Source organism: Cervus elaphus, chromosome 9 (assembly GCF_910594005.1).
Source record: "Cervus elaphus chromosome 9, mCerEla1.1, whole genome shotgun sequence".
NCBI lineage: Eukaryota > Metazoa > Chordata > Mammalia > Artiodactyla > Cervidae > Cervus > Cervus elaphus.
In genome coordinates this window covers 6,245,647-6,273,530 of record NC_057823.1, presented here as the reverse complement: position 1 = coordinate 6,273,530, position 27,884 = coordinate 6,245,647, and the positions used below count along the sequence as shown (strand labels likewise).

Below are 27,884 nucleotides of genomic sequence, written 5' to 3'. Positions count from 1 at the left end.
TATTATTTTCCTGGTACATAATAATTCATCTCTTTATTTTCTCCCTTAAGGTGTCCTTTGGTTTTAGGCTTGGTGTTGTAAACTGTAATGGTGGATATTTTAAAAAGCATTCACTTGATATTTTTAGAATAGGTATTATTTGGTATGTACAGTGCCAGACAATGAGGACACAGTGGTAAAGAAGGGGGTTACTCTCAATACCGGAAAACAAGCTTTACAATTTAAAGGAACCCTTTTAAAAGAAGTAATGAATGTCATGAAAAGAGCAATACTAGGTCTATGTTTTTGTTTTTACCCAATGTGTCAGTTAAAAAATATATATACTTTATTATAGGTTACAAAATTTAGACAATTTAATTTAAAAATTCGTTAGATACTGTTTTCTCAATAACCAAGAAAAAGCAGCAGCAAGCGGCTAGTCTTCCACATTTTCTATTACATACTCACTTTTTCCACTGATTATAATTGTCATCATAATTTTAAATAAAACGGGTGCACGAAAGGACACGTGGTTACAGCAGAGGCTGAAAGACGAGGCTTCAGCCTCCTCTGGTTTTTGCAAGACTGCTTTCTCTAGCCTTCCCTTCCTTGGACCTTCTCGGACTCCGTAGAGGGCCGTGCCCTGGAGACGTCTGGGAAGTATAGTTCGAAAGGAAAAGCGCTATGGGTCTCCTGTACGCACGCGCAGTTTTGCCCGGTGGCCTGGCGGCGGCGACGCTAAACATCCCTACGCTAGGTGGTTCTCTTACCTTCTGTAGGGCCCGCCGCTTCCCACGTCCCGGCGAGCCCAGGTATAGACTGCCTTTGAGAAGTGGGCCCGGGGTGTTAGACTCCTACAGCGGGGAGCGGACAGAGGGTCAGCCACAGCGAGTCCCAGCTTCGGGCGTCCAAGCCCAGGCGGCCTTGGCAGGTGAACCCGGTCGGAGGAGGGGGCGTTGCCCCGGCAAGGCCCCTCGACGGACGGCGCGGCTCAGTCTGGGCCAGGCTTCCAGGAGCTGTGTCTCATTTCAGGATTCGTGAGCCCTGGGGTGGTTTTCAGCTTTTACCGTTTGTTGGTATTTTCCCCCTACAGTTGAAACTTAATGTTTATACGTTTTGCCAACCTTGTATTTTGGCATTGTTCTTCTAGGGTGAATCCTAAGTGACTTAACTGTTCCTTTTGTGTTTAATTTTGTCCACATGCTAAGTTACCTCCCTTTTCTCTAAATTTTAAATTCATTTCGAGCCAACAAAGGTATTTTTCTGAGTCTTGTACTTTTAGGAGGATGGGGGTAGAGAAGGTGGATCGGTAATGTTTCCTTTTACAGTTAAGAAGGTTTGATAACTCTCTTCACAAAGGAAACACAACGTCCAAGAGGAAGAGAAGAGGACTAGTTTTTGGTCGGCTGTTTCTGAAAAGGACACCAATTCTTAAAATTACATTTGAAGAATTATTACAATCCTAATTACTATAGCTCAAAATACTTAAATGCAGATGTGAAGAATATTTGTCATTTCTCATTAGTTTAACGTCTCTGTGAGCCCGGTGTGACTACTGTTTACAGTGTTAATTTGTATCGGGTGGTTCTAATACCCTCATTTGATTCATCTTTATTCATAAATCATTGGCTGAAAGGTTGCAGGCTCAGTGACTGGAAGTCTGCTTACTGTGCACTCCTGGTTTTGGTGGTCAAAGCACAGGTCCCCTCCAACTCAGAAATGCCGGGGTGTCCAGGGTTCCTCTGGTTTCTAAAGGGTGCTCAGCCTGTGAAGACTCTTAACCTGGTCTAACCCTAATGAGGAGGGGAGTGCAGGTAGAGTGGAAAGACCTCACAGTTTCTTTCTCCCTTTTAGGTGCCCTCCCTAAAAGCAGCAGCAGGAGGAAGTAATGGCCAGAAGGTTGCTGCCAGCCCAGGCTCTGGTGAGTGAAGGCTTCTTTATTGAACTGCCTTCTGGGTTCAGAGGTTGGGAACATGCGTTATCTATTGTTGAGCTTTTCTAGGTAATGACATCCACTGAGGGACCAGAATTGAGGAACTCCAAAAAGACGGTGTTTCCCTTGCTGCAGGGCCAGCCTCTCTGTGAATTTTCCATTTAACCAGTTAGTGCTTGTTGACTTGGAAATGAATGGGCCCACAGCCCCCATGCCAGTGCCACGCCTAGAGCTTTGTGAAGGATCCAGGTTTGTTTTGCCCCTTGGAGCGCAGAGACATAGGGGAGTCAAATCTTTCCCGTAACACTAGGAAATCAACTGAGAACTAATCTTCTACAGTAATACCTGATAAGGGGTCTAGGTGATTTTCTAAGAAGATCCTAGAAAAAAGACCTAATGGTCAGAGATGCTTCCTACTATTGTGCAGTTTTATATATATGAGCAGTGTTAGGCTCATATAGATGTTGAAAGGAAAAGAAGTTACAATTTGGGCTGTGTTTTGGGGGAGGGGACAGATTCAGGGAAGTGAGACTTCCCTGAGGGAGAAGCATCTGGTTCACAGTGATTTCTTCCCTTCTTTGCCCTTTCACTTGGGGAACAATAATTAAAAGCATAATCTCTTTCCAATCCAGAAAAGCTTTCCACATCAGTAGAAGAGAAAGAAAACACTTTTATTATTGAGTAAACATTACACCAGAATGTATTGTGTATCACTGGCAATCCACTAAAGAGATTGCAGAGACAGAAAGCTCACTTGTATATAGCTAAGTGCTATAACCCAGTTTTGCAGTTTGGAAATTTGTCAGATGACAAGTTAGGCCCATCTCCTCCTAGGAAATAGTGATGTTGGCACATTCAAAGAAATGGTTACCAGGTCTCTGAGGAAACAGTCCTGAATTGTGAGACTGGCTGATGACTTATTTAGCCATTAAAAAGACTTACATACGTTTGGTAAGGGAAATTTGGAAAGAAAATAAAGGATGCGGTTGGAGTCTTCTCACTTATTTCTAACAGCCTCTTATTTTTAATTTGCTTTTGCATTTACCAGTCAAAGAACACCCTGGCCTTGTGACCACCTTTCTGGATTTTGGGGATAAAGTGTGGAAGTATTTTTACCTCTAGAAATGTGTCCTAAGAAAATAAGCTTTTTTGTGATGTGCAGGGACGCTCAATCCAGTATTTTTTAGGGTTACAAAAATGGAAATAACCTAAATACCCACCAGTAGATAGTTAAGTAAACCGTCTAATAATCTATAAGTAATCTATACTGTGAGATACGTGGCAGCAAATAGTGGGATAAAGTTATCTGTAACATTTTATTTTTATTTAAATTTAGAGCCATATTATCATGTAAAAAGTCTGAAAGAACACACAAGAAGTTAACAAACCTTGTTTTTGATGGTAGGAAGTTAGATTAATGTTCCTTTTTCTTTTTTTGTCTGCACTGTGTGGCATGTAGGATCTTAGTTCCCTGACCAGGGATGGAACCCATGCTCTCTGCAGTGGGAGCATAGAGTCTTAACCACTGGACTGCCAGGGAAATCCAACATTCCTTTTTCTTTTGCTTATTGATAATTCCTAATTTGCTTTAAAAAAAAAAAAAGATTCTTAATAATAAAAGAAAGGGACCACCAGTTTAAAACAGGTGACTTGTGATGCACTGAAGCAGGAGATGTTCCCAAAGCCACATTCGTGTGTCTGATGTACCATGAGGCCAAACAAACCAAAACATCAGAGTTTGGAGTGGGAAAGGTTTATTGTAGGACCAAGCAAGAAGAACAGATGGCTTGTACGCAAAAAACTCAACTCCCTGATGGTTTTCAGGGAAAAGTTTTTTTAGGCAGAATTTGAGATAAGGACTGCAGCCTGTAAATTTCTTCTGACTGGTTGATAGTGAGGTAACAGGGCAGTGTTTCAGCGCTGGTGTACTCAGCCTTGAGTAACCATCCTCTACCTGGGTGGGGGCCTTAGTTCCCTTAGGAGAGCTCAAAGAACCATTCTTATGTATGTCCCTTGAGTGGGAACCAGGACCCTGCTTTTCGGCTGCTCTGTTGTTTCTTGACTGCTGGTCCTTTGTTGCTGCAGTCCCTCAATTCCCTCTTGAGTGACTGTTTGAATATGCCCCTGGGTATTCAGGAAGGTCTAGGAGGTTGAAGCCCTTTGCCTACAAAGGAGAAATGGAGAACATGGGAAGGCTTTATGTATACAGGAGGGCCCCTCAGGGCTCCTGCTCGGTTTCAGAGAGAAGTAGAACAAAGACTTCTGGGATGGGGAGAGAGAGTGCCAACCGCAGCCTTGTCACCTGGCTCTTCAAAGATTGTGCAGCCCACCATGCTGGGCCTGCTTCTGGGAAAGCCATGCCTGGGGCATTCTTGAAGCCCCCTTCACTGTGACTGGCAGCGTCCTTTCACCCGAGAGAGATGGCCCAAGGTGACCACAGAATCCACACACACCTGGAGGCTCCTTCTAAAACCCAGTTCTCACGTCTCACCTGTAAAATGAGTTTGGTCTAGATGATTGTACCTTTCTATGCCTAGAGTTCTGTGTTTCCATCATTCTGATTTTATTCCATGACTTCAAGTGTTTTACCTTGTTTGTCTGCTGGATTTCGTGTTGCTGGGAGCACAGTGCCTCACTGACAGTAGGTAGGTGACAGACATGTATGTGCTTAGTAAAGGAGGGGTGGTCAGGAAGTATTCAGCTTGAAATTGCTCAGAACCTAGAATGGTGACAGAGTTGCTGCTCAGCCATCCCACTGGGGGTATGGTCCTGGGCGAGCAGGAATGGGTTTCTGTTACAGGTGTCTGTGACATTCAGGGATGTGGCTGTGTTCTTCAGCCGGGACGAGTGGCTGTGCCTAGACTCGGCGCAGAGAACCTTGTACCAGGAGGTGATGCTGGAGAACTACAGCACCCTGTCCTCTCTGGGTAAGGCATTTCCTGGTGATGTAGAATCTGCTGGGGGAGCACCTTGGTGCCCTCTCCGAGGAGGACATTTGGAGGGCATGGCCAGGTTCAGCCCACAGGTGGACTCAGAAAGTAGCAGTTGCTGTTGCCCTCAGCTGCAGGGACAGGTCTCAGCTTGGCAGAGTTGGTGACGGGCATCCTTCTGTACTTCTCCTGTCTTCTGCGCCCTGAACTCTGTCCCCCTGGGTCTCACAAGAGGTTCCAGCCTAGAGGAATGCACAGCCAGAGCCCTGACTTCCTTCCTGAGACCACCACCTGGCCATCCTCTGGGAGCCCAGTTTCAAGCCCTTCTCAGAACAATTCTATTACTTTCAACTGTCCCTTTGCCCCAGACTCTGAGGCTGGATCTGAGTGAGTGACTGGCCACTCATGTCTTGCACCATGGATTCATTCTCTTTCTTGCTCATGAACAGGGATTCTGTTTTCCAAACCAAAAGTTATCCTCCAGTTAGAACAAGGGGAAGACCCCTGGATGGTGGAAAATGGAGTTTCTCAAAGCACATATCTAGGTGAGTGACAGTAATCGGGAAATGGGCATCGCATTTCTGAGCTTCTTCGGCTTTGCTGATCAGTAAGGAGGAGACACTGACCATGCTTGGGAGATACTGACCAAGACCCTCCTTGATGTGTCAAGATAGGTGGGAAATGCTGGCAAGGATATATCTTCACTCAGCCTTTTTGAGTACTTGGTATAGCAGGTTCAGAGGGAGAGTTGAATTCTTCCAATATGAGTTGCACTTTGTCATATATCCTTTGTAATTTAAATGCAGAGCATGTAATGTGTAAAGGTTTGTGATTCATATCTTCTCCCTTTTTTTTCTTTTACTGGATTGATTATTTTCTTAAATTATTTTCTTTTTATGATTTGAACAAACCTTTTATCACTACAATGCATTCCTCATTGTCCCATCTTGGGTTTTTGCTTTGGCTTATCTGCAACTTTTTACACATGGTTTAGCTAAAAAGCCAAAATGATGCATGTATATTTATGTACTAGCAAGAGAGAGACAGCAAGGTTAGCAAAATGGTAACAGTTATTAAATTTAGGCAGAAGGTTTTCAGATATTAAACATAGCTTTCTCCTCATTCTTTTGGTGTGAAACAATTTTAAAATAACATGTTCTATCACTTCTCGGCCTTTTGGCTCAGATCAAGTGTAGTATCTGTTCTTAACAGTTTAAAATAGTATGTTCCATACCCTGGCTGCTAGAATGTATCTCTCAATCTCTAAAATCCCTGTGGGTTGCTGAATCATAAGGTCTTGCTTTCTGTTCCACTTTGAATTTTGTCTTTGTTTCTGACACCAGAGGATGACTAACTCTTTTGAGTTTTGCTCCTTGTCCGGAATTTATTTATTCTGATGGCAAAAGACAGGCTTTCTGTGTCAGTTCAGTCTTGTGTTTCTATTTATGAGTTCTGTCTTGAGATTTTTGCCTTTGGTTTGACTAGAGTGTTTCCTGACTAATGTTTCAGAAAGGTTCATGTATACTGTATTTGTGCATGTCTAATATCAATTCTTTTCCCTCTCCTGTGGGAATTATGTTTAGTATCCAGAATTCTGGCATCAGTTTTTATTTCCTAGAAATTGTTCAACCTTTGTTCCACTGTTTTGAGGCACTGAGTATTGTTGACTATAAGTCCTCTCTTTCCCCCACCACCTCTGTTTCCATTTAGAAAACCCTTTTCTCCTTTTTTATTTTTTGATATCCTTTTCATTTTTGAAATTCACAAGTTTCATTAAGTTATATCAAGGAAGTTTGGTTTTTTGGTTATTCAGCATTTATGGGGCCCGTTGCTTTGAAGACCCAAGTCTTTTTTCATTTCAGTGATTTTTTTCTGTACCACATACTGACATATATTCTGCCATATTCCATGGATGGATGGAGGTATCTGACTATAAGAATAACAATATGAAACAGAAATTCAATCAGCTGTCAGATATAAATATATCTGTTGGATGAGTTTCAAATTTGGTTGTGAGCTTTCTGATTGGCAAAGAAATTATTAATTTTAAATTGACTATATTCTTTTGTAAGATTTAAAAAATTAATTATTTTTAATTTATTTGAAGTGTGCATGGTATTGTTAAAAAGTGAGAAACAGAAAAACAAAAGAAAAGATTGATTTGAAATTTTACCAACCATACAGAGTCATTGTTAATACTTTACTATTCTTTCAAACTATGAATATTTGAGTGTGTTTATGTATGAGAAAGACACACACACAGAGAAACAGATTGATTGTACATATTGTTTTTGAGCTTGTTTTTAATTATAAATCTTCAATTATTTAGGCTTCATTGAATAGAGATCTACCTCCTTGAAAGAACTCTAGTGTATTGTTAAGCCATATTTTATTAAACAATCTTCCTTTTGGAAATTTTAGTTTCCCATTTTTCCCTCTTAATATTGCTATCATTGCTGTCATGGCTATGGGATATAAAAGTAAAAAGAAGGGGGAAAGTTCCAAAGACACAAGTCAGTCAGTTCAGTCGCTTAGTCGTGTCCAACTCTTTGCGACCTCATGAACCGCAGCATGCCAGGCCTCCCTGTCCATCACCAAATCCAGGAGTCCACCCAAAGCCATGTCCATCGAGTCAGTGATTCCATCCAGCCATCTTGTCCTCTGTCGTCCCCTTCTCCTCCTGCCCTCCATCTTTCCCAGCATCAGGATCTTTTCCAGTGAGTCAGCTCTTCACATCAGGTGGCCAAACATAGGAGTTTCAGCTTCAACATCAGTCCTTCCAATGAACACCCAGGACTGATCTCCTTTAGGATGGACTGGTTGGATCTCCTTGCAGTCCAAGGGACTCTCAAGAGTCTCCTCCAACACCACAGTTCAAAAGCATCAATTTTTCGGTGCTCAGCTTTCTTTATAGTCAAACTGTCACATCCATACATGACTACTGGAAAAACCATAGCCTTGACTAGATGGACCTTTGTTGACAGAGTAATGTCTCTGCTTTCTAATGTGCTGTCTAGGTTGGTCATAACTTATCTTGCAAGGAGTAAGCGTCTTTTAATTTCCTGGCTGCAATCACCATCTGCAGTGATTTTGGAGCCCCCCCAAAATAGTCAACCACTGTTTCCACTGTTTCCCCATCTATTTGCCATGAAGTAATGGGACCAGATGCCATGGTCTTAGTTTTCTGAATGTTGAGCTTTAAGCCAACTTTTTCACTCTCCCCTTTCACTTTCATCAAGAGGCTCTTTGGTTCTTCTTCAATTTCTGCCATAAGGGTGGTGCCATCTGTGTTTTTGATATTTCTCCTGGCAATCTTGATTCCAGCTTGTGCTTCTTCCAGCCCAGTGTTTCTCATGATGTACTCTGCATATAAGTTAAATAAGTAGGGTAACAATATACAGCCTTGATGTACTCCTTTTCCTATTTGGAACCAGTCTGTTGTTCCATGTCCAGTTCTAACTGTTGCTTCCTGACCTGCATACAGGTTTCTCAAGAGGCAGGTCAGGTGGTCTGGTATTCCCATCTCTTTCAGAATTTTCCAGTTTATTGTTATCCACAGAGTCAAAGGCTTTGGCATAGTCAATAAAGCAGAAATAGATGCTTTTCTGGAACTCTCTTGCTTTTTCAATGATCCAGCAGATGTTGGCAATTTGATCTCTGGTTCCTCTGCCTTTTCTAAATCCAGCTTGAACATCTGGAAGTTCATGGTTCACGTATTGCTGAAGCCTGGCTTGGAGAATTTGGTGTATTACTTTATCAGCATGTGAGATAAGTGCAATTGTGCGGTAGTTTGAGCATTCTTTGGCATTGCCTTTCTTTGGGATTGTAATGAAAACTGACCTTTCCCAGTCCTGTGGCCACTGCTGAGTTTTCCAAATTTGCTGACATATTGAATGCAGCACTTTCACAGCATCATCTTTCAGGATTTGAAATAGCTCAACTGGAATTCCATCACCTCCACTAGCTTTGTTCTTCATGATGTTTCCTAAGGCTCACTTGACTTCACACTGTAGGATGTCTGGCTCTAGGTGAATGATCACACCATCATGATTATCTGGGTCGTGAAGATCTTTTTTGTATAGTTCTTCTGTGTATTCTTGTCATCTCTTAATATCTTCTACTTCTGTTAGGTCCATACCATTTCTGTCCTGTATTGAGCCCATCTTTGCATGAAATGTTCCCTTGGTATCTCTAATTTTCTTGAAGAGATCTCTAGTCTTTCCCATTTCTGTTGTTTTCCTCTATTTCTTTGCATTGATCACTGAGGAAGGCTTTCTTGTCTCTCCTTGCTATTCTTTGGAACTCTGCATTCAAATGGGTATATCTTTCCTTTTCTCCTTTGCTTTTCACTTCTCTTCTTTTCATAGCTATTTGTAAGGCCTCCTCAGATTGCCATCTTGCTTTTCTGCATTTCTTTTTCTTGGGGATGGTCTTGATCCCTGTCTCCTGTACAATGTCATGAACCTTCATCCATAGTTCACCAGGCACTCTTATCAGATCTAGTCCCTTAAATCTATTTCTTACTTCCACTGTATAATCATAAGGGATTTGATTTAGGTCATACCTGAATGGTCTAGTGGTTTTCCCTACTTTCTTCAATTTCAGTCTGAATTTGGCAATAAGGAGTTCATGATCTGAGCCACAGTCAGCTCATGATGTTGTTTTTGATGACTCTATGGAGTTTCTCCATCTTTGGCTGCAAAGAATATAATCAGACTGATTTTGGTGCTGACCATCTGGTGATGTCCATGTGTAGCATCTTCTCTTGTGTTGTTGGAAGAGGGTGTTTGCTATGACCAGTGCGTTCTCTTGGCAAAACTCTGTTAGCCTTTGCTCTGCTTCATTCTGTACTCCAAGGCCAAATTTGCCTGTTACTCCAGGTGTTTCTTGATCCTACTTTTGCATTCCAGTCCCCTGTAATGAAAAAGACAACTTTTTGGGGTGTTAGTTCTAAAAGGTCTTGTAGTTCTTCATAGAACTGTTCAACTTCAGCTTCTTCAGTGTTACTGGTCGGGGCATAGAGTTGGATTACCATGATATTGAATGGTTTGCCTTGGAAACGAACAGAGATCATTCTGTCGTTTTTGAGATTACATCCAAGTACTGCATTTTGGACTCTTGTTGACTATGATGGCTGCTCCATTTCTTCTAAGGGGTTCCTGCCCACAGTAGTAGATATAATGGTCATCTGAGTTAAATTCACCCATTCCAGTCCATCTTAGTTCGCTGATTTCCTAGAATGTCGACATTCACTCTTGCCACCTCCTGTTTGACCACTTCCAATTTGCCTTGATTCATGGACCTAACATTCCAGGTTCCTATGCGATATTGCTCTTTACAGCATCGGACCTTGCTTCTATCACCAGTCACATCCACAACTGGGTGTTGTTTTTGCTTTGGCTCCATCCCTTCATTCTTTCTGGAGTTATTTCTCTGCTGATCTCCAGTAGCATGACCTGGGGAGTTCATCTTTCAGTGTCCTATCTTTTTGCCTTTTCATATTGTTCATGGGGTTCTCAAGGCAAGAGTTATGATTAAAAAGATTTATTGAAAAACTACTCAGCTTCATTATAAATCAAAGAAATTCAAAGTAAAGCAATATCATTTTTCCCTTTAATAGGGAATATTACAAAAGGTTAAGAAATATACATCCAATGTTTTGCTGCTGTTCTGAGCAGTCAGCAGTATCTTTCGTGGGATTTTGATTTGAAGTATTTCTGACTTTATTCACATAAATCCCAGGCTTAAGAATTTTTCTTAAGAAAATAATTCCATAATTGTGCAGAGTTGCAGATAGTGTAAAGGAATATTTGCTTTAACATGAGGCATTACTTGGAGTAAAGTAAGCTAAATGACTTAGAAGGGGATTTATTAAATGTGACATATTCATGTACTGGAACATTCTGTAGCCATCAGAATGATATCAGCCTGCTGTCATTCACATGGAGAGAAGTTCATGATTTTTCCCCCAAACTTTAAAGGTTTTATTTTGTGTTGGTATATAACCAGTTAACAATTTGTGGTGGTTTCAGGTGAACAGGGAAGGGACTCAGCCGTAAGTATACATGCATCCTTTCTCCCCCAGACTCCTCTCCCATCCAGGCTGGCACTCAATGTTAAACAGAGGTCCGTGTACTATAGGTCCTTGCTGGATATCCACTTTGAATATAGCAGTGTGTATGTGACCTTCCCAAAGTCCCTCACTCTCCCTTCCCACTGGCAGCCATAAGTTCCTTTTTCTAAGTCTGTGAGTCTCTATGTTTTGTATGTAAATTCATTTGTTTCATTTCTTTTTAGATTCCACATGTAAGGGATGTCATATGATATTTCTTTCTCTGACTTAACTTCACTCAGTATGACACTGTAGGTCTGTCCACATTGCTGCAAATGGCATGATTTCATTCTTTTTAATGGCTGAGTAATATTTTATTGTATATATGTACCACACAGTTTTTTTTAAGTGAAGTGGTGCAGGGAGGTTAGTTTCAACCCATTTTAATTTTTTAAGTAAAAGTGTTTTCTTTATATATAGAAAAATTCTGGTGAGCTAAATTCCACATTTAGCAGTGATTGATTATATTTGCATGATATGTTTATGGGTGAACTATATTTTTGTTTAAATAGTTTTCTGGAGTTTCTTATTTTTTCTTAATGATTATACATTTCTTTTTTAGTTAAGAATATTAAATATTAAAGCTCTATTATAAAATACATTCATTCCTCTTATAAAATACATTCATTGCTTTTGAATCAGTAACCCCATTCTTAAATAGTATTCTAAATGATAAAAATGGTAGACAGAAAATCATTTTCAAAAATGGACTCTCCCAGTGTTCCCTGTATCACTATATGGCCCACATCTCCATTGGATTCCCCAAGCTAGAGTGTCAGTTGCTCAGTTGTGTTTGACTCTTTGCGACCCCTTGGACTTTAACCCACCAGCCTCTTCTGTTAATGGAATCCTCCAGGCAAGAATAGTGGAGTGGGTAACCATTCCCTTCTCCAGGGGATGTTTCTGACCCAGGGATTGAACCCAAGTCTCTTGCATTGCAGGCAGAGTCTTTAGCATCTGAGCCACCAGGGAAACCCCAAGCCAAAAGCTAGGCATTATTATTATTGAGTCCTCTCGCTTATTCTGTACTCCCCTTTCACAGGTGAACATACCTGTCATTTCTGCTTTTAAAATACTCCAGTGTGCCTACTTCTGTTTCCATATCAGTGCAAACTGCCATAACCTTCATCCAGGAAGACTGTCTCAGCCTCCTAATTGGCAGCCCTGTACCTGTCTTTGTTTTATTTTCCTCTGTCCCCAATTACAGCCCATTTGTCACACAACTCCATAGGTTTCCTTTTTAAACAGAACTATTATGTTCCTCCAACCCCCCAGTGATCCTTAGAAGAAATTCCAAACACTGCCCTATATTTTATAAGACCTTGCATGATATGACCCCCTGCCCATCTCATTTTTCCTCTTGTAGCATTCTCCCCCGTTTGCCTCTTGCTTATTTGGCCACACTGGTTCTTTATAGTCTGCAAACACACAGAGCTTATTCCTGCCTTATAGCCTTTGTAATTGCTCTTCTTACCCAATTTTTACATGGACAACTCTATGTTATTTAAATCTTTAATTTTATTTCCTCATCATAGTTTGAAATATCAGGTTGTACACATCACCTTGTTTTTGTTTATTTTCTCACAGTTGTCATCACTCCCAGTACTTTATTTAGTTACTTGATCATTGTCAGTATTGGCTACTAGAATGTAAACCTTGTGAAAAAATGGGACTCTTATCTGGCATGTTCTCTATAATCCTGAGTCTTGACCTTTGTGTGGTACATAGTGGATACTAAGTAGATACTGTCAGTGAAATGTATTACATTATTCATAGCACTCAAGGGAATCCGGAAACTTCACTAGCTGAGGCTGTGTTTCAGAGAGACTTTTACAGTCTGTGCTTCTTCCACTTGTTTATAGCCCCTCTGCAGTTTTCTCTTGGTTTTGGCTTTAGTGCACTGGTGGCTGACCTGAAAGATGAAGCTGAATAATATACAACCTGCTGTACACAGAAATACTATATACCCTGCTGACCTCTGCTTTGTTACTAAATCAGGCCTGGTTCCTTTATTGGAAGAGCTGCGCTCTCAGTTCCTCAGCCCACCCACATATAGTTTTCTTCAGACATTTTCCCACCCAGGTAGATCTTCCATTCTGCTTCTTTCTCTTGCTTTTATTTTTTTCACCCTTTTCTCAGTTCAGTTCAGTTGCTCAGTCATGTCCGACTCATTGTGACCCCATGGACTGCAGCACGCCAGGTTTCCCTGTCCATCACCCAAGTCCTGGAGCTTACTCAGATTCATGTCCATCAAGTTGGTGATGCCATCCAACCATCTCATCCTGTGCCATCCCCTTCTCCTCCTGCCTTTAATCTTTCCCAGCTTCAGGGTCTTTTCCAGTGAGTCAGTTCTTCACATCAGTTGGCCAAAATATTGGAGTTTCAGCTTCAGTATCAGTCCTTCCAATGAATATTCAAGACTGATTTCCTTTAGGATGGACTGGTTGGATCTCCTTGCTGTCCAAGGGACTTGCAAGAGTCTTCTCCAACACCACAGTTCAAAAGCATCAAATCTTTGGTGCTCAGCTTTCTTTATGGTCCAACTCTCACATCCATACATGACTATTGGAAAAACCGTAGCTTTGACTAGATGGGCATTTGTCAGCAAAGAGATGTCTCTGCTTTTTAATACACTGTCTAGGTTTGTCATAGCTTTTTTTCCAGGGAGCAAGCATCTTTTCATTTCATGGCTACAGTCACCATCTGCAGTGATTTTGGAGCCCAAGAAAATAAAGTCTGTCACTGTTTCCTTTGGTTCCCTGTCTATTTGCCATGAAGTGATAGGACTGGATGCCATAATCTTAGTTTATTGAATATTGAGTTTTAAGCCAGCTTTATTACTCTCCTCTTTCACTTTCATCAAGAGGCCCTTTAGTTCCTCTTTGCCTTCTGCCATAAGGGTGGTGTCATCTGCATAGCTGAGGTTATTGATATTTCTCCCAGCAATCTTGATTCCAGCTTGTGCTTCATCCAGCCCAGCATTTTGCTTGATGTACTCTGCATATAAGTTAAATAAGCAGGGTGACAGTATACAACCTTGACGTACTCCTTTCCCGATTTGGAACCAGTCTCTTGTTGCATGTTCATTTCTAACTGTTGCTTTTTGACCTGCATACAGATTTCTCAGGAGGCAGGTAAGGTGGTCTGGTACTCCCATCTTTTTAAGAATTTTCCATAGTCTATTGTGATCCTCACAGTCAAAAGCTTTGACATCGTCAATAAAGCAAAGTAGATGTTTTTCTGAAATTCTCATGCTTTTTCTATGATCCAGCAGATGTTGCCAATTTGACCTCTGGTTCCTCTGCCTTTTCTAAATCCAGCTTGAATATCTGAAAGTTCTTGGTTCATGTACTGTTGAAGCCTAACTTGGAGAATTTTGAGCATTACTTTGCTAGCGTGTGAAATGAGTGCAGTTGTGCAGTAGTTTGAACATTCTTTGGCATTGCCTTTTCTAAGGACTCCATAAATATATTTGTTAGCCGTCCTTGTGTATTTTGTTGTTATTTTCCTTTATTCTCAGTGCAAAAGAGACTTACATGTTTCTTTTATTTTAGGATGGGAGAGCTTGTTTGAAACCAGAGTTTCTGAAGAAGAAAATCAGGAAGTAATGAATCAACTCTTAGGTGATGTTCATTTTGACTTTAAGTTGGGAAAAATCTACATAAACGAGGAAACCCTAGAGAATCAACAAGGCAAAGAGAACAGACCTTTGAGGGAAATTTTAGTTACCATCAAGAAAACATGCATGAAGGACAAGAGCTTTATAGGTATTGACCTTGGGAAAAATCTTGATCTAAAATTATCACTTATTAGAAAACCCAGAATTGTTTCCAGAGGAAGGAAACCTTGTTCACAGCAGTATTCAATTCTATTTAAACAGCTGGGAATCAGCACAGTGCGTAAGTGTTACAAGTGTAATATCTGTGGGAAAATCTTCCTCCACAGTTCTTCCCTGAGTAAACATCAGAGAATCCATACTGGAGAGAAGCTCTATAAATGTAAGGAATGTAGGAAAGCTTTTAGCCAAAGCTCATCTCTAACTCAGCACCTGAGAGTTCATACTGGAGAGAAGCCTTATATATGTAGTGAATGTGGAAAAGCCTTCAGTTTCACTACATCTCTCATTGGACATCAGAGAATGCATACTGGAGAGAGACCCTATAAATGTAATGAATGTGGAAAAACATTTAAAGGTAGTTCATCCCTTAATAATCACCAGCGAATTCATACTGGAGAAAAGCCCTATAAGTGTAATGAATGTGGGAGAACCTTTAGCCAGTGCTCATCCCTTATTCAGCATCATAGAATTCATACTGGAGAGAAACCATATGAATGTAGTCAGTGTGGGAAAGCCTTTACTTCAATATCACGACTAAGTAGACACCACAGAATTCATACTGGAGAGAAACCTTTTAATTGTAATGAGTGTGGAAAGGTGTTTAGTTACCACTCAGCCCTTATTATACATCAGAGAATTCACACTGGTGAGAAACCTTATGCCTGTAAAGAATGTGGGAAAGCCTTCAGCCAAAGCTCAGCTCTTATACAACATCAAAGAATTCATACTGGAGAAAAACCCTACAAATGTAATGAATGTGGGAAAGCTTTCTCCTGGATTTCACGGCTTAATATACACAACAGAATCCATACTGGAGAGAAACCATATAATTGTAAGGAATGTGGAAAGGCTTTCAGTTCCCACTCAGCAGTTAATACTCATCGAAAAATCCATACTGGAGAGAAACCTTATAAATGTAATGACTGTGAAAAAGCTTTCAACCAAAGCTCAGCCCTCATTCAGCACCAGAGAATTCATACTGGAGAGAAACCATATAATTGTAAAGTATGTGGCAAAGCCTTTAGACAAAGTTCATCCCTTATGACACATATGAGAATTCATACAGGGGAAAAGCCCTATAAATGTAAAGAATGTGGGAAAGCTTTCAGTCAGAGCTCATCTCTTACAAATCATCAGAGGACTCATACTGGAGAAAAACTATAAGTTAAATGCATGGGGAAAAACCTTCCAACTGAAGTTCATTTCATACAAAATATCTAAGAATTCATTCTGGGGAGAAAATCATGAGGAGTAGTTAATTGTGCATTAAACTTCAGGATTTAGACCTTGCCAAACATCAGAGACTTATGATGCAGGGTAACCTTAGAAATATTAGGAAAGCTTCTATTAAATGTTTCTTCATACATTCTTAACTTATTACTGACTATAAAATAAAAAATTTATCAGATCAAAGGGTTAGTATTTTATTTTTTTTCTGGTGAAATGTGGTAACAGCCACCAGCTTTCACAGGCATCACTGGGAAGCTTGTTGATTAATGGAAAAGTGCAGCCATAAAATCCAGATTTGGATTAGTCTAAGATTGTATATTTTTGAAACGGCATTTGAGTTTCAAAGCCAGTTGTACTAAGAAAAATGTATTAGAGATGAAATGTAAGCAGATGACCTGGAACTACCTCACTGTCAGTAAAATTTGTTTTTGTAAGAATTTAACAGTAACTTCTGTACTTGGTGGTCTTTAAATCTTTTGAGTTATTTCTCCCATGCTTCCTAAGCTATTCACTTGAAAAATCACTCTGTAAACTGGTTTAAGTTCTGGGAGTGTTCTCCCTGACTACTTGTTCCAAATTCTGAATCAGATTTAAAGTCACTTTATTTCAAATCACCAAGTACATGATATTTCACTTGTTTTTGTCATAAATTGATTACCAATGTTGTATTACATTGAGAATTAAAGATAATTTAGACAGCTACTGCTTTTGCAAGTTGATTTACTGATCAGAGTTGTTAAAAATTATGTTGCAATATAAGCATAGGGAGCATGACTCTTGACCGCCAGGCTGTGTGCCTGCTGCCTTGTGTTCTCTGGTTACCAGCCACCAGGAACACCCAGGAACACATGGAACTCTGGCTATCCTCCTGTTAGGTCAAGTGAACAAGGTAGTTTTCACACTTATATTTTACTTTCACCTCCATCAGGTGGTGTTCACTCCCTTCCACACTCTGAGGACCACTAGACGAAAGTTGAGACTCTTAAGTTCAGATGCTTTTTCCTCCAAAAAATGGACTGTGTCCTTTAACAAGTTATTGATCCCAGAAACCATTTCTACAATATGAACAGTAATTTGAACAAGATAAAAACAAATCATACTAATTTTGTTGAGCTTCACAGAGGCTAACATCTAGTTTTGCCAATTTTATCAGGAGTAGGCAAGCACTTAAGGACAGGAATACTCATTTCATTGAAAAAAATGGTTAGTTTTTTTCTATTTGCCAAGTTGCTTTAAAAAAAAAAAAAAACTTCAAAAGGGTTAGGAGTGGAGATTGAGTAAAGCAAAAAATAGTGAATTCAACTTTGCCTCTTGGGACTAATCAGTCTCATTGTTTCAGACTTGAGAGGAAAAAACTCTTCAGGGTCATTTAGTATTCTACTCACAATATCTCTTTTCATACAACCATTCTTTTAAATTCTCTGATTACCTAAGGGAGTTCCTAGGAAGTACATAACTTTCCTAGGAAAGATAGAGCTTCTTAGTTTGGAGTGCTGTACCAGAATACCAGAGACTGGATAGCTTATAAACAATGGAGATTTATTTCTCACAGCTATGGCTGGGAAGTCTAAAATCAGGGCATCAACATGATTTGTGTTGTGGTTAAAACCCCCTTCCTGACTCATTTCTGGTGCCTTCTCACCATGCCGTCATGGTGAGGGATTTCTCAGGGGCCTCTTTTTTTAAGGGCACTGATCTATGCATGAGGGAGGTAGCATAGATACCTCACAAGGCTCCACCTCCTAATAACATCACCTTTGGGGTTGAATTTCAACATGTATTTTGAGGGGGCACAAAGATTCAGACCATAGCATTCCACAGGTATCAATGTCCTAAAATCATCAAAAAATTAAATAAAATCACACAAAATATGGAGCCTAGTTATTTTTAAGGCAAGGCCTATCAAACTTGCAGGTAACATTGTTTATGTCTTTAGCAGGATCCTTCAGAGGCGATAATCTGTAAGCTTGATGATTCTAATATAACCCAGTACCAAAATCAGGCAAGGGAAATACAAGAAGGATTGCAGTCCAGTATCATCCATCAACATGTAAAAATCCTAAACAAAGCATAAGCAGATGGAGCCCAAAAGTACCTAGACATAGTACTAGTTTTACTGATAAGTACAGGTTATTCATGGAGATGCATGGGTTGTCTTAACATTAGGAAGCTTACAGATGCTATGTGCCATCTTAACATTAACAGAAATCCATAGGTTCGTCTCAATAGATGCAGAAAAAACCAAAATTCTCAGCACCTACTTATGATTAAAAACTAACCAAGCAGCAGTAGGAAGGAAGTTTATAACTGGATAAAAAGGTATTTACCAAAAAACGTGCTGAAAAAAAAGGGTAAAAGATTAGAAGTATTCATGACATGACAAGTATGGGGAAAGAACAGATTATGCAATAATGGTTCTAAGAAGCAGAAGTGGTTCATCCACATGGAAAAGAACTGGATGCCTACTCTCACCATATCAAGAGTTACATGCAAGGCAAAACTGGCTTTTGGAAGAATATGTAAGCAATAACTTTATGATCACAAGATAAGGATTTTTTAAACAATACAAATAAGCTTTATAAAATGTTTATAATATTTGCTCACATTGAAAAAAAAATTTGCTCACATTGAAATAAGGAACTTGTGGTTATCAGCATATACCAAAAAGGAAATGAAAAGACACAAAACAGAATGAAATCTTTCTACAACATGCCCAGTATGTTTTCTGGAAAATCTGAATGATTTGTATGGATCAATTAAAAAGAAAAACCTAATAGAAAAAAGTGATCTGAATACATGACTACTTATTATTTCATAGATGAGAAAATAGAAATTTCTAAAAACATAAAAGGATATTTCATTGGGACCAATGTAAATTAGGACCATAGATATGATTTTATAAGTACAGATGAGCAAATAATATGTATGACAATACTGAGTTTTGGAATATATATGAAATAACTGGCATTCACACTACTAGTGGAAGTATAAATCAATACAGATCACTGACATCTTACAGAGTCGAACACTTGCTTGCTGTAATACACTGGGACCTGTACATGCTAGATAAATGTTTGCATATGAGCACAAAGAATCATGTATAAAGATATTTATACTGATCATAATAGCAAATATTTGGAAGTAGTCTGAATGTCCATTAGTAGGAGAATGTATTCAGTAAACATCAATGAAAATTAATGAACCAAAGCTATATACAAAACACAGATGAATTTTAAAACATACTGAGTTCTAAAAAGTCATGGGAAACTACATTAGGGATAACATTTTTTGCAAAATTAAGTTTATACTAAGTGATATGCGGTGAAGATCATAAAAGCAAGTGTTTGGATGAGATGGTATTTTAGTTATAATTAACCACCCAAACGTAGAAGACTGAAAATAAGAAAAAGTATTTGAGGTCCTAAGTATTGCAATCAAAAGGCACAAATTCTAACAGCAACTCAAATGTGCTCCAAGGGGAATATTTATTTCCCAAGGGAAATAAAACATTAGGGTTTATAAAAGCAATAGATAAAGGCATTCCAGAGGTGTTATGTAGATGTATTTTTACAGAAATATGGTGGCATTCAGTCACTTGTAGACAGCAGGTTATTTGCTAATCCGTGATCTTTGATGAGTAAGGAAAGCAGGTTCCAGATGGTCTCAGGAACTTTTGACTGTGTCAAAAGTTTATATTGCATCTGGGAGTGAATGTGTGTAAGTTCTACTTCCTTAATGGCCTCTTGGCTCCATTTTAGACCCCTTGAACATAAGTGACTCCATTTCATTGTTCATGGTCCAGATTATCCATCACTGTGTAACAACTCTCCCCCAAATTTAACATTTTAAAAAACAAATTATTTATTTCTGTCTTGGTTTGATATTTGGGCTCAGCTGGACAATTCTTACTGAGAGTGTCTTAATGTGTTTGTGTTCAAGTAGCAGGTGGGGCTAGAGGCACAGCTGGGCTTTATACCCAAGACTGTCAGTTTCTGATGACTGTAGGCTGGGGGCATGGTTGGATTTCTCCATGTAGATTGGGCTTCTCACAGAAAGGTGGCTAGTTTCTGAGAGGCAGTGTCCCTAGAGCAAGCATCCTGAGAGACCTAGGTAGAAGTGCAAATCTTATAACTCAGTTTTGGAAGTCACAACATTAACTCAGATTTGGCCCAGATTCAAGGTGAGAAAACTATACAAGGACATTAATATCAGGGAGCGTGGTTCATTGGGTGACCATATTTGGAGAATAGCTACCACAAAAACAGAAAATTCAGGACAATAATTACCTCTGTGTGTGAGGCAAGGAAATGACTTGGAGAGGAGCAGAGAATTCCTCAGCTTGTTTGATGCCTAAAAGAGAGTCCCTCATCAAGAAAAGGCTGCCCAGGAAAGTCACAATAATGATCAATATGAAGGCCAATGTGTATGTCAGTAAAAATAGTTAAATGCAAATTTTTGGCCCAACTCTGCACTGAGTGAAAATAAAGATCTTCATGACTGAACAACCTAGATAAGCTGAATATATAGTTTAATATAAAGTTTAAGGAACAAATAGTTTAAGGATAAAGTTTAAGATGTAATGACCTCAGATGTTGTACAAAGGGCAGTCTCAAGGTCATAGCATTCTTCAGTCACTCAGTCGTGTCCAACTCTTTGCAACCCCATGGACTGCCACGTGCCAGTCTTTCCTGTCCATCACCAACTCCTGATTCTCGCTCAAAACATGTCCATCGAGTTGGTGATGCCATTAAACCATCTCATCCTATGCCATCCCCTTCTCCTCCTGCCTTCAATCTTTCCCAGCATCAGGGTCTTTTCCAATGAGTCAGTTCTTCACATCAGGTGGCCAGAGTATTGGAGTTTCAGCTTCAGTGTCAGTCCGTCCAATAAACATTCAGGACTTATTTCCTTTAGGATGGACTGGTTGGATCTCCTTGCAGTCTAAGGGACTCTCAAGAGTCTTCTCCAACACCACAGTTCAAAAGCATCAATTCTTCGGTGCTCAGCTTTCTTATATAGTCCAACTTTCACATCCATACATGACTACTGGAAAAACCATAGCTTTGGCTAGATGGAAAACTTCGTCAGCAAAGTAATATCTCTGCTGTTTAATATGCTGTCTAGTTTGGTCATAGCTTCTCTTCCAAGGAGCAAGCATCTTTTTAATTTCATGGCTGCAGTCACCATCTGCAGGGATTTTGGAGCCCAAGAAACTAAAGTCTGTCACTGTTTCTATTGTTTCCCCATCTATTTGCCGTGAAGTGATGGGACTGGATGCCATGATCTTAGTTTCCTGAATGTTGAGTTTTAAGCCAACTTTTTCAGTCTCTTCTTTCACTTTCATCAAGAGGGTCTTTAGTTCTTCTTTGCTTTCTGCCATAAGGGTGGTGTCATCTGCATATCTGAGGTTATTGATATTTCTCCCGGCAATCTTGATTCCGGCTTGTGCTTCCTCCAGCCCAACGTTTCTCATGATGTATTCTGCATATAAGTTAAATAAGCAGGGTGACAATATACAGTCTTGATGTACTCCTTTTCCTATTTGGAACCAGTCTGTTCCATGTCCAGTTCTAACTGTTGCTTCTTGGCCTGCATACAGATTTCTCAGGAGGCAGGTCAGGTGCTCTATCTAGTATTCCCATCTCTTGAATTTTCCACAGTTTGTTGTGATCCACAGAGTCAAAGGCTTTGGCATAGTCAATAACACAGGAGTAGGTGTTTTTCTGGAACTCTCTTGCTTTTTCAATGATCCAACGGATGTTGGCAATTTGATCTCTGGTTCCTCTGCCTTTTCTAAATCCAGCTTGAACATCTGGAAGTTCACAGTTCATGTATTGCTGAAGCCTGGCTTGGAGAATTTTGAGCATTACTTTACCAGCATGTGAGATGAGTGCAATTGTGTGGTAGTTTGGACATTCTTTGGCATTGCCTTTCTTTGGGATTGGAATGAAAAGTGATCTTTTCCAGTTCTGTGGCCACTGCTGAGTTACGCAAATTTCCTGGCATGTTGAGTGCAACAGTTTCACAAGATCATCTTTCAGGATTTGAAATAGCTCAACTGGAATTCCATCACCTCCACTAGCTTGGTTCATAGTGATGCTTCGTAAGGCCCACTTGACTTCACATTCCAGGATTTCTGGCTCTAGGTGAGTGATCACACCATCGTGGTTATCTGGGTCGTGAAGATCTTTTTTGTACAGTTCTTCTGTGTATTCTTGCCACCTCTTCTTAAACACCTCTTCTGTTTCTGTTAGGTCCATACCATTCTGTCCTTTATTGTGCCCATCTTGAGTGAAATGTTCCTTGGTATCTCTATTTTCTTGAAGAGATCTCTAGTTTTTCCCATTCCATTGTTTTCCTCTATTTCTTTGCATTGATCACTGAGGAAGGCTTTCTTGTCTGTCCTTGCTATTCTTTGGAACTCATTCAAATGGATATATCTTTCCTTTTCTCCTTTACCTTTGGCTTCTCTTCCTTTCACAGCTATTTGTAAGGCCTCTTCAGACAACCATTTTGCATTTTTGCATTTCTTTTTCTTGGGGATGGTCTTGATTACTGCCTCCTGTACAATGTCATGAACCTCCATCCATTGTTCTTCGGGCACTCTGTCTTTCAGATCTAATCCCTTGAAACTATTTGTCACTTCCACTGTATAATCCTAAGGGATTAGATTTAGATCATACCTAAATGGTCTAGTGGTGTGCCCTACTTTCTTAAATTTCAGTCTGAATTTGGCAATAAGAAGTTCATGATGAGCCACAGTCAGCTCCCAGTCTTGTTTTTGCTGACTGTATAGAGCTTCTCCATCTTTGGCTGCAAAGAATATAATCAGTCTGATTTCGGTGTTGACCATCTGGTGATGTCCATGTGTAGAGTCTTCTCTTGTGTTGTTGGAAGAGGGTGTTTGCTATGACCAATGCATTCTTTTGACAAAACTCTGTTAGCCTTTGCTCTGCTTCATTTTGTATTCCAGGGCCAAATTTGCCTGTTACTCCAGGTATCTCTTGACTTCCTACTTTTGCATTCCAGTGCCCTGAAATGAAAGGGACATCTTTTTTGGGTGTTAGTTCTAGAAGGTCTTGTAGGTCTTTACAGAACCATTCAACTTCAGCTTCTTCAGCATTACTGGTTGGGGCATAGACTTGGATTACTGTGATATTGAATTGTTTGCCTTAGAAATGAACAGAGATTGTTCTGTCATATTTGAGATTACATCCAAGTACTGCATTTTAGACTCTTTTGTTGACAATGATGGCTACTCCATTTCTTCTAAGGATTCTTGCCCACAGTAGTAGATATAATGGTCATCTGAGTTAAAGTCACCCTTTCCCATCCATTTTAGTTCATTGATTCCAAAAATGTCAATGTTCACTCTTGCCATCTCCTTTTTGACCACTTCCAATTTGCCTTGATTCATGGACCTAATATTCCAGGTTCCAATGCAATATTGTTCCTTATAGCATCAGACTTTACTTCTGTTTCCAGTAACATCCACAGCTGGGCACTGTTTTTGCTTTGGCTCCATCACTTCATTCTTTCTGGTGTTATTTCTCCACTCTTCTCCAGTAGCAAATTGGGCATCTCCCAAAGTGGGGAGCTCCTCTTTCAGTGTCATATCTTTTTGACTTTTCATACTGTTCATGGGGTTCTCATGGCAAGTATACTGAAGTGGTTTGCAATTTTCTTCTCCAGTGGATCACATTTTGTCAGAACTCTCTACCATGCCCCATCCATCTTTGGTGGCCCTACACGGCATGGCTTATAGTTTCATTGAGTTAGACAAGGCTGTGGTCCATGTGATCAGTTTGATTAGTTTTCTGTGATTCAAAAGAAGATTCACAATGGTGGCGTAGAAGGATGTGCGCTTATCTTCTCCTGTGAGAACCTAAAATTACAACTTGCTGCTGAACAACAATCAACAGGAGAATATTTGATCCCACCAAGAAAAGATACCCCAAGTCCAAGGGCAAAGGAGAAGCCCCAGCAAGATAGTAGGAGGGGTGAAATCACGTTTAGAATAAAAACCCATACCCACCATAGATGCTTGGAGGGCTCAAACAAAACCTTGTGCACACCAGGAGACTCCACAGAGACTGAGCCAGACCTGCCTTTGAGTGTTTGAGTGTCTCCTGCGGAGATTCAGGTCAGCAGTGGCCTGCCACAGGGGCTGGGTTCTGGGTGCAGCCGTCCTGGGTGTGGCATAAGCCCTCTTGGAGGAGGTCACCATTAAGCCCACCATACAGCTGCTGAGCAGATGACCCACAAACTGCAGAACAATTATACCAAATAAATTCTCTCACTATTAAGATAGTTCTAGGACCCACAACAGATGTCCCAACCTGGGGATCTGGCAGAAGAACTGAGAACCCCAAGGGAGTTTGACATTGGAGGGCAGTGGGATTTGATTACAGAACTTAACACAGGACTGGGAAAACAGACTCTTGGAGGGCACAAACAGAACCTTATGCACACCAGAACCCAGCAGAAAGGAGCAGTGGCCTCACAAGAGACTGACCCAGACTTGCCTGTGAGTGTCCAGGAGTCTCCAGCACAGGTGTGGGTCAGCGGTGGCCTGCTGCAGGATCGGGGGCTCTGAGTGTGGCGCTGGGTGCACGGGGCCTTTTGAAGGAGGTCGCCGTTATCTTCATCACCTCCCCCATAGTTTGGTCTCAGGTCACACAACAGGGAGGGAACACAGCCCCGCCCATCAACAGAAAATTGGATTAAAGATTTACTGAGCATGGTCCTGCCCATCAGAGCAGGACCCAGTTTCCCCCTCAGTCAGTCTCTCCCACCAGGAAGCTTCCATAAGCCTCTTTTCCTTATCCCTCAGAGGGCAGACAGAATGAAAACCACAGTCATAGCATTCTTCAGGCCATCTTTAAATTTAAACGTGTCTCATTACCGGAACCATCAGCGTCTTCCTTCTGTCTACACCTTCCCTTCCTATTCATCTCCCTAGATCACCAGAGAAAGAGAATGTTGGTTCCTATTGCAAGTTCACATGTCATAAACCAAACATGTGCATATCATAAGAGAACAAAGCAAAGAAATAACAATCATCATTAAGTTGTCAATAGATTTTCTTTGCCTCACTTCTCTTATTCTCAAAGAGACTTGTTCAGAATATAAGCAAAAGAGAAAAATGTCCATTTTCATATCTTCTTAATAGGCCATTTTCAAAGCAAACTGAAAAAGCAAAACATGCTTTATTTTTGTAATAATTGACATGCCTGATATATTTATAGTGTTCAAAGTGATTAGATTATTTAAAATATTCATCTTTTCAGGTGGTTTGGGTTGCATTATCAAACAGGTGTTTTCTCATGAATATCTGTGTGTTGAATAGGTCATTTTGTTTCTCAATTGTCCCTCCATTGAATGTGTCAAATGTTTCCTCATGATTAAATTTATGTTATGCTTTTTGGTAAGAAAATCACCAAAGTAGTATTGTATTCTTTTCAGTACATTATATTATCATATTAGGAGGTTTGTGATATTGAATTAACCTATTGCTGGTAAATTTAACATTGCTCTATTGATTAAGATGGTATCTGCCTGATAGCTCACTGTAAAGTTACCAGTTTTCTCATTGTAATCTTAAGTATCTTGAGAGGAAATCCTATGAGTGTGTGCATATATATGTTTTACTGGTCAAGCTCTCCACCACGAGTTTTAGTATCTGTGGCACTTGCTTTAATCAATTGTTATTATAATGGTAATAATATAAACTATTATATAATATAATATATAAATAAATAACTAAAAATAAATATATAAATCATATGATATAAAAATCATATTATATATTATATATGTAGTAAGTCATTCATTATAATATATTATTATAATATATTTTAATATATTATATATTAATTAACATTATATATTATAAAATACAAGTAATAATATATCATATATAACAATATATTATACATTTATTATATATAACTATAAATAAATTATATTATATTACATATATGATATATTATTATATAATATATTACATATATATTATATATACTATATATGTAATATATATAAATTAATTTATATATATAAATTGTAATATATGATATTAATTATATAATTAATATATAAATATATATAATTAATATATAATATTGATTATATAGTATATATAGTATATAATATATAATTATATACTAAGTATAAGTATATGCTTATAAGTATATATATATGTATATACACATATATACATTTGTATATACATATATATAAGTATATAGTATATTATTATATAGTATATTATATATTAATTATATATTAATATATAGTATCCTATCTATTATAATATATTGTATATGATATTAATTAATTAATATTTAATATATATGTATAAGTATATATAGATAAGTATATATAAGTATATACATAAGTATAAGTATATAGTATACAATTATATAGTATATTGTATATTAATTATATATTGATATATAGTATTATATCTATTATAATATATAATATATATCATATATAATATATGTTAATTGATATTTAATATATGTAAGTATATATAGATAAGTATATTTAAGTATATACATAAGTATAAGTATATAGTATATAATTATATAGTATATTGTATATTAATTATATATTAATATATTGTATTATATCTATTATAATATACAATATATATCATATATAATATATGTTAATTAATTGATATTTAATGTATATAAGTATATATAGATAAGTATATATAAGTATATACATAAGTATAAGTATATAGTATATAATTATATAGTATATTATATATTAATTATATATTAATATATTGTATTATATCTATTATAATATACAATATATATCATATATATGTTAATTACTTGATATTCAATGTATATAAGTATATATAGATAAGTATAGATAAGTATATACATAAGTATAAGTATATAGTATACAATTATATAGTATATTGTATATTAATTATATATATTAATATATTGTATTATATCTATTATAATATACAATATATATCATATATAATATATGTTAATTAATTGATATTTAATGTAAGATAAGTATATATAAGTATATACATAAGTATAAGTATATAGTATATATTATATAGTATATTATATGTTAATTATATATTAATATATAATATTATATATAATATATACTATATTATTGTATATTATATAAAATATACATAATGTATATAATAAATATAATAATATATAACATATATAATATACAGTATATATAATATTATATATTATATAATTATATTTGTAATTATATATAATACACAATAAACTATTATATATTATTATATTATATATTATAATATATAAGATATACAATATAAACTATTATATAAAATAAACTATGATAATAATAGTTTTCAACTGGAAATTTTCTAATTCTGTCATTTTTTTCTACACTTAATAATTGACTCTCTACTTTAGGGAAGAGTTTCTTTTTCTGTTAATTTCTGTGATTCTGGAAGCACAGTTTTTTGTTTCATCAGTGGACTGTAATCTGCTAATATCATTATTTAATTTGATGCTGAAATTGTCCCAGAATTATCCTCTAAGATTCCCAGCAAAGTGGTGTGTTTCCTTTCTGTCACAACAAGTTTGGATTGTGTCCAAGATTTCTAATTCAAGTACACCTAGTTCTTTCTGTGTAGCAAAGTATGATTTATTGACTAGATTTCTTGAGGGCTGGGGAGAAGAATTGTGGGGTCTAAAATACTTAGAGTGATTTTTTTCTTTTGCAGGATCTTATATTTCCTCCCTTGAAATATGGTTTCTACACCTGTTTCTGTTAACAATCTTCCCCTGAAGCATTACCTTCTCAGTAATGACCTCTTGCATCCTGCATGTACTTAAA

At 38.2% G+C, this 27,884-nt stretch overlaps 1 protein-coding gene and 1 non-coding gene across 3 annotated transcripts; both read left to right on the top strand.

The window, feature by feature from the left end:
* The first annotated feature begins 677 nt into the window (after nucleotides 1-677).
* On the top strand, nucleotides 678-16,724 carry ZNF879 (zinc finger protein 879). 2 transcript variants are annotated; one of them, XM_043910726.1, is made up of 5 exons: nucleotides 678-791; nucleotides 1,834-1,900; nucleotides 4,713-4,839; nucleotides 5,292-5,387; nucleotides 14,509-16,724. In XM_043910726.1, the coding sequence occupies exons 2-5, from the start codon at nucleotides 1,868-1,870 to the stop codon at nucleotides 15,954-15,956; spliced, it is 1,704 nt and encodes a 567-aa protein (XP_043766661.1). In that variant the 5' UTR covers nucleotides 678-791; nucleotides 1,834-1,867; the 3' UTR covers nucleotides 15,957-16,724. The 2 variants fall into 2 exon arrangements, with proteins under 2 accessions (XP_043766661.1, XP_043766662.1); XM_043910727.1 differs by lacking the exons at nucleotides 4,713-4,839; nucleotides 5,292-5,387 and having other exon boundaries at nucleotides 709-791.
* On the top strand, nucleotides 6,003-6,202 carry LOC122701203. The gene has a single exon (XR_006343032.1). It is a non-coding gene; the product is annotated as a U2 spliceosomal RNA (small nuclear RNA).
* Nucleotides 16,725-27,884: the final 11,160 nt, after the last annotated feature.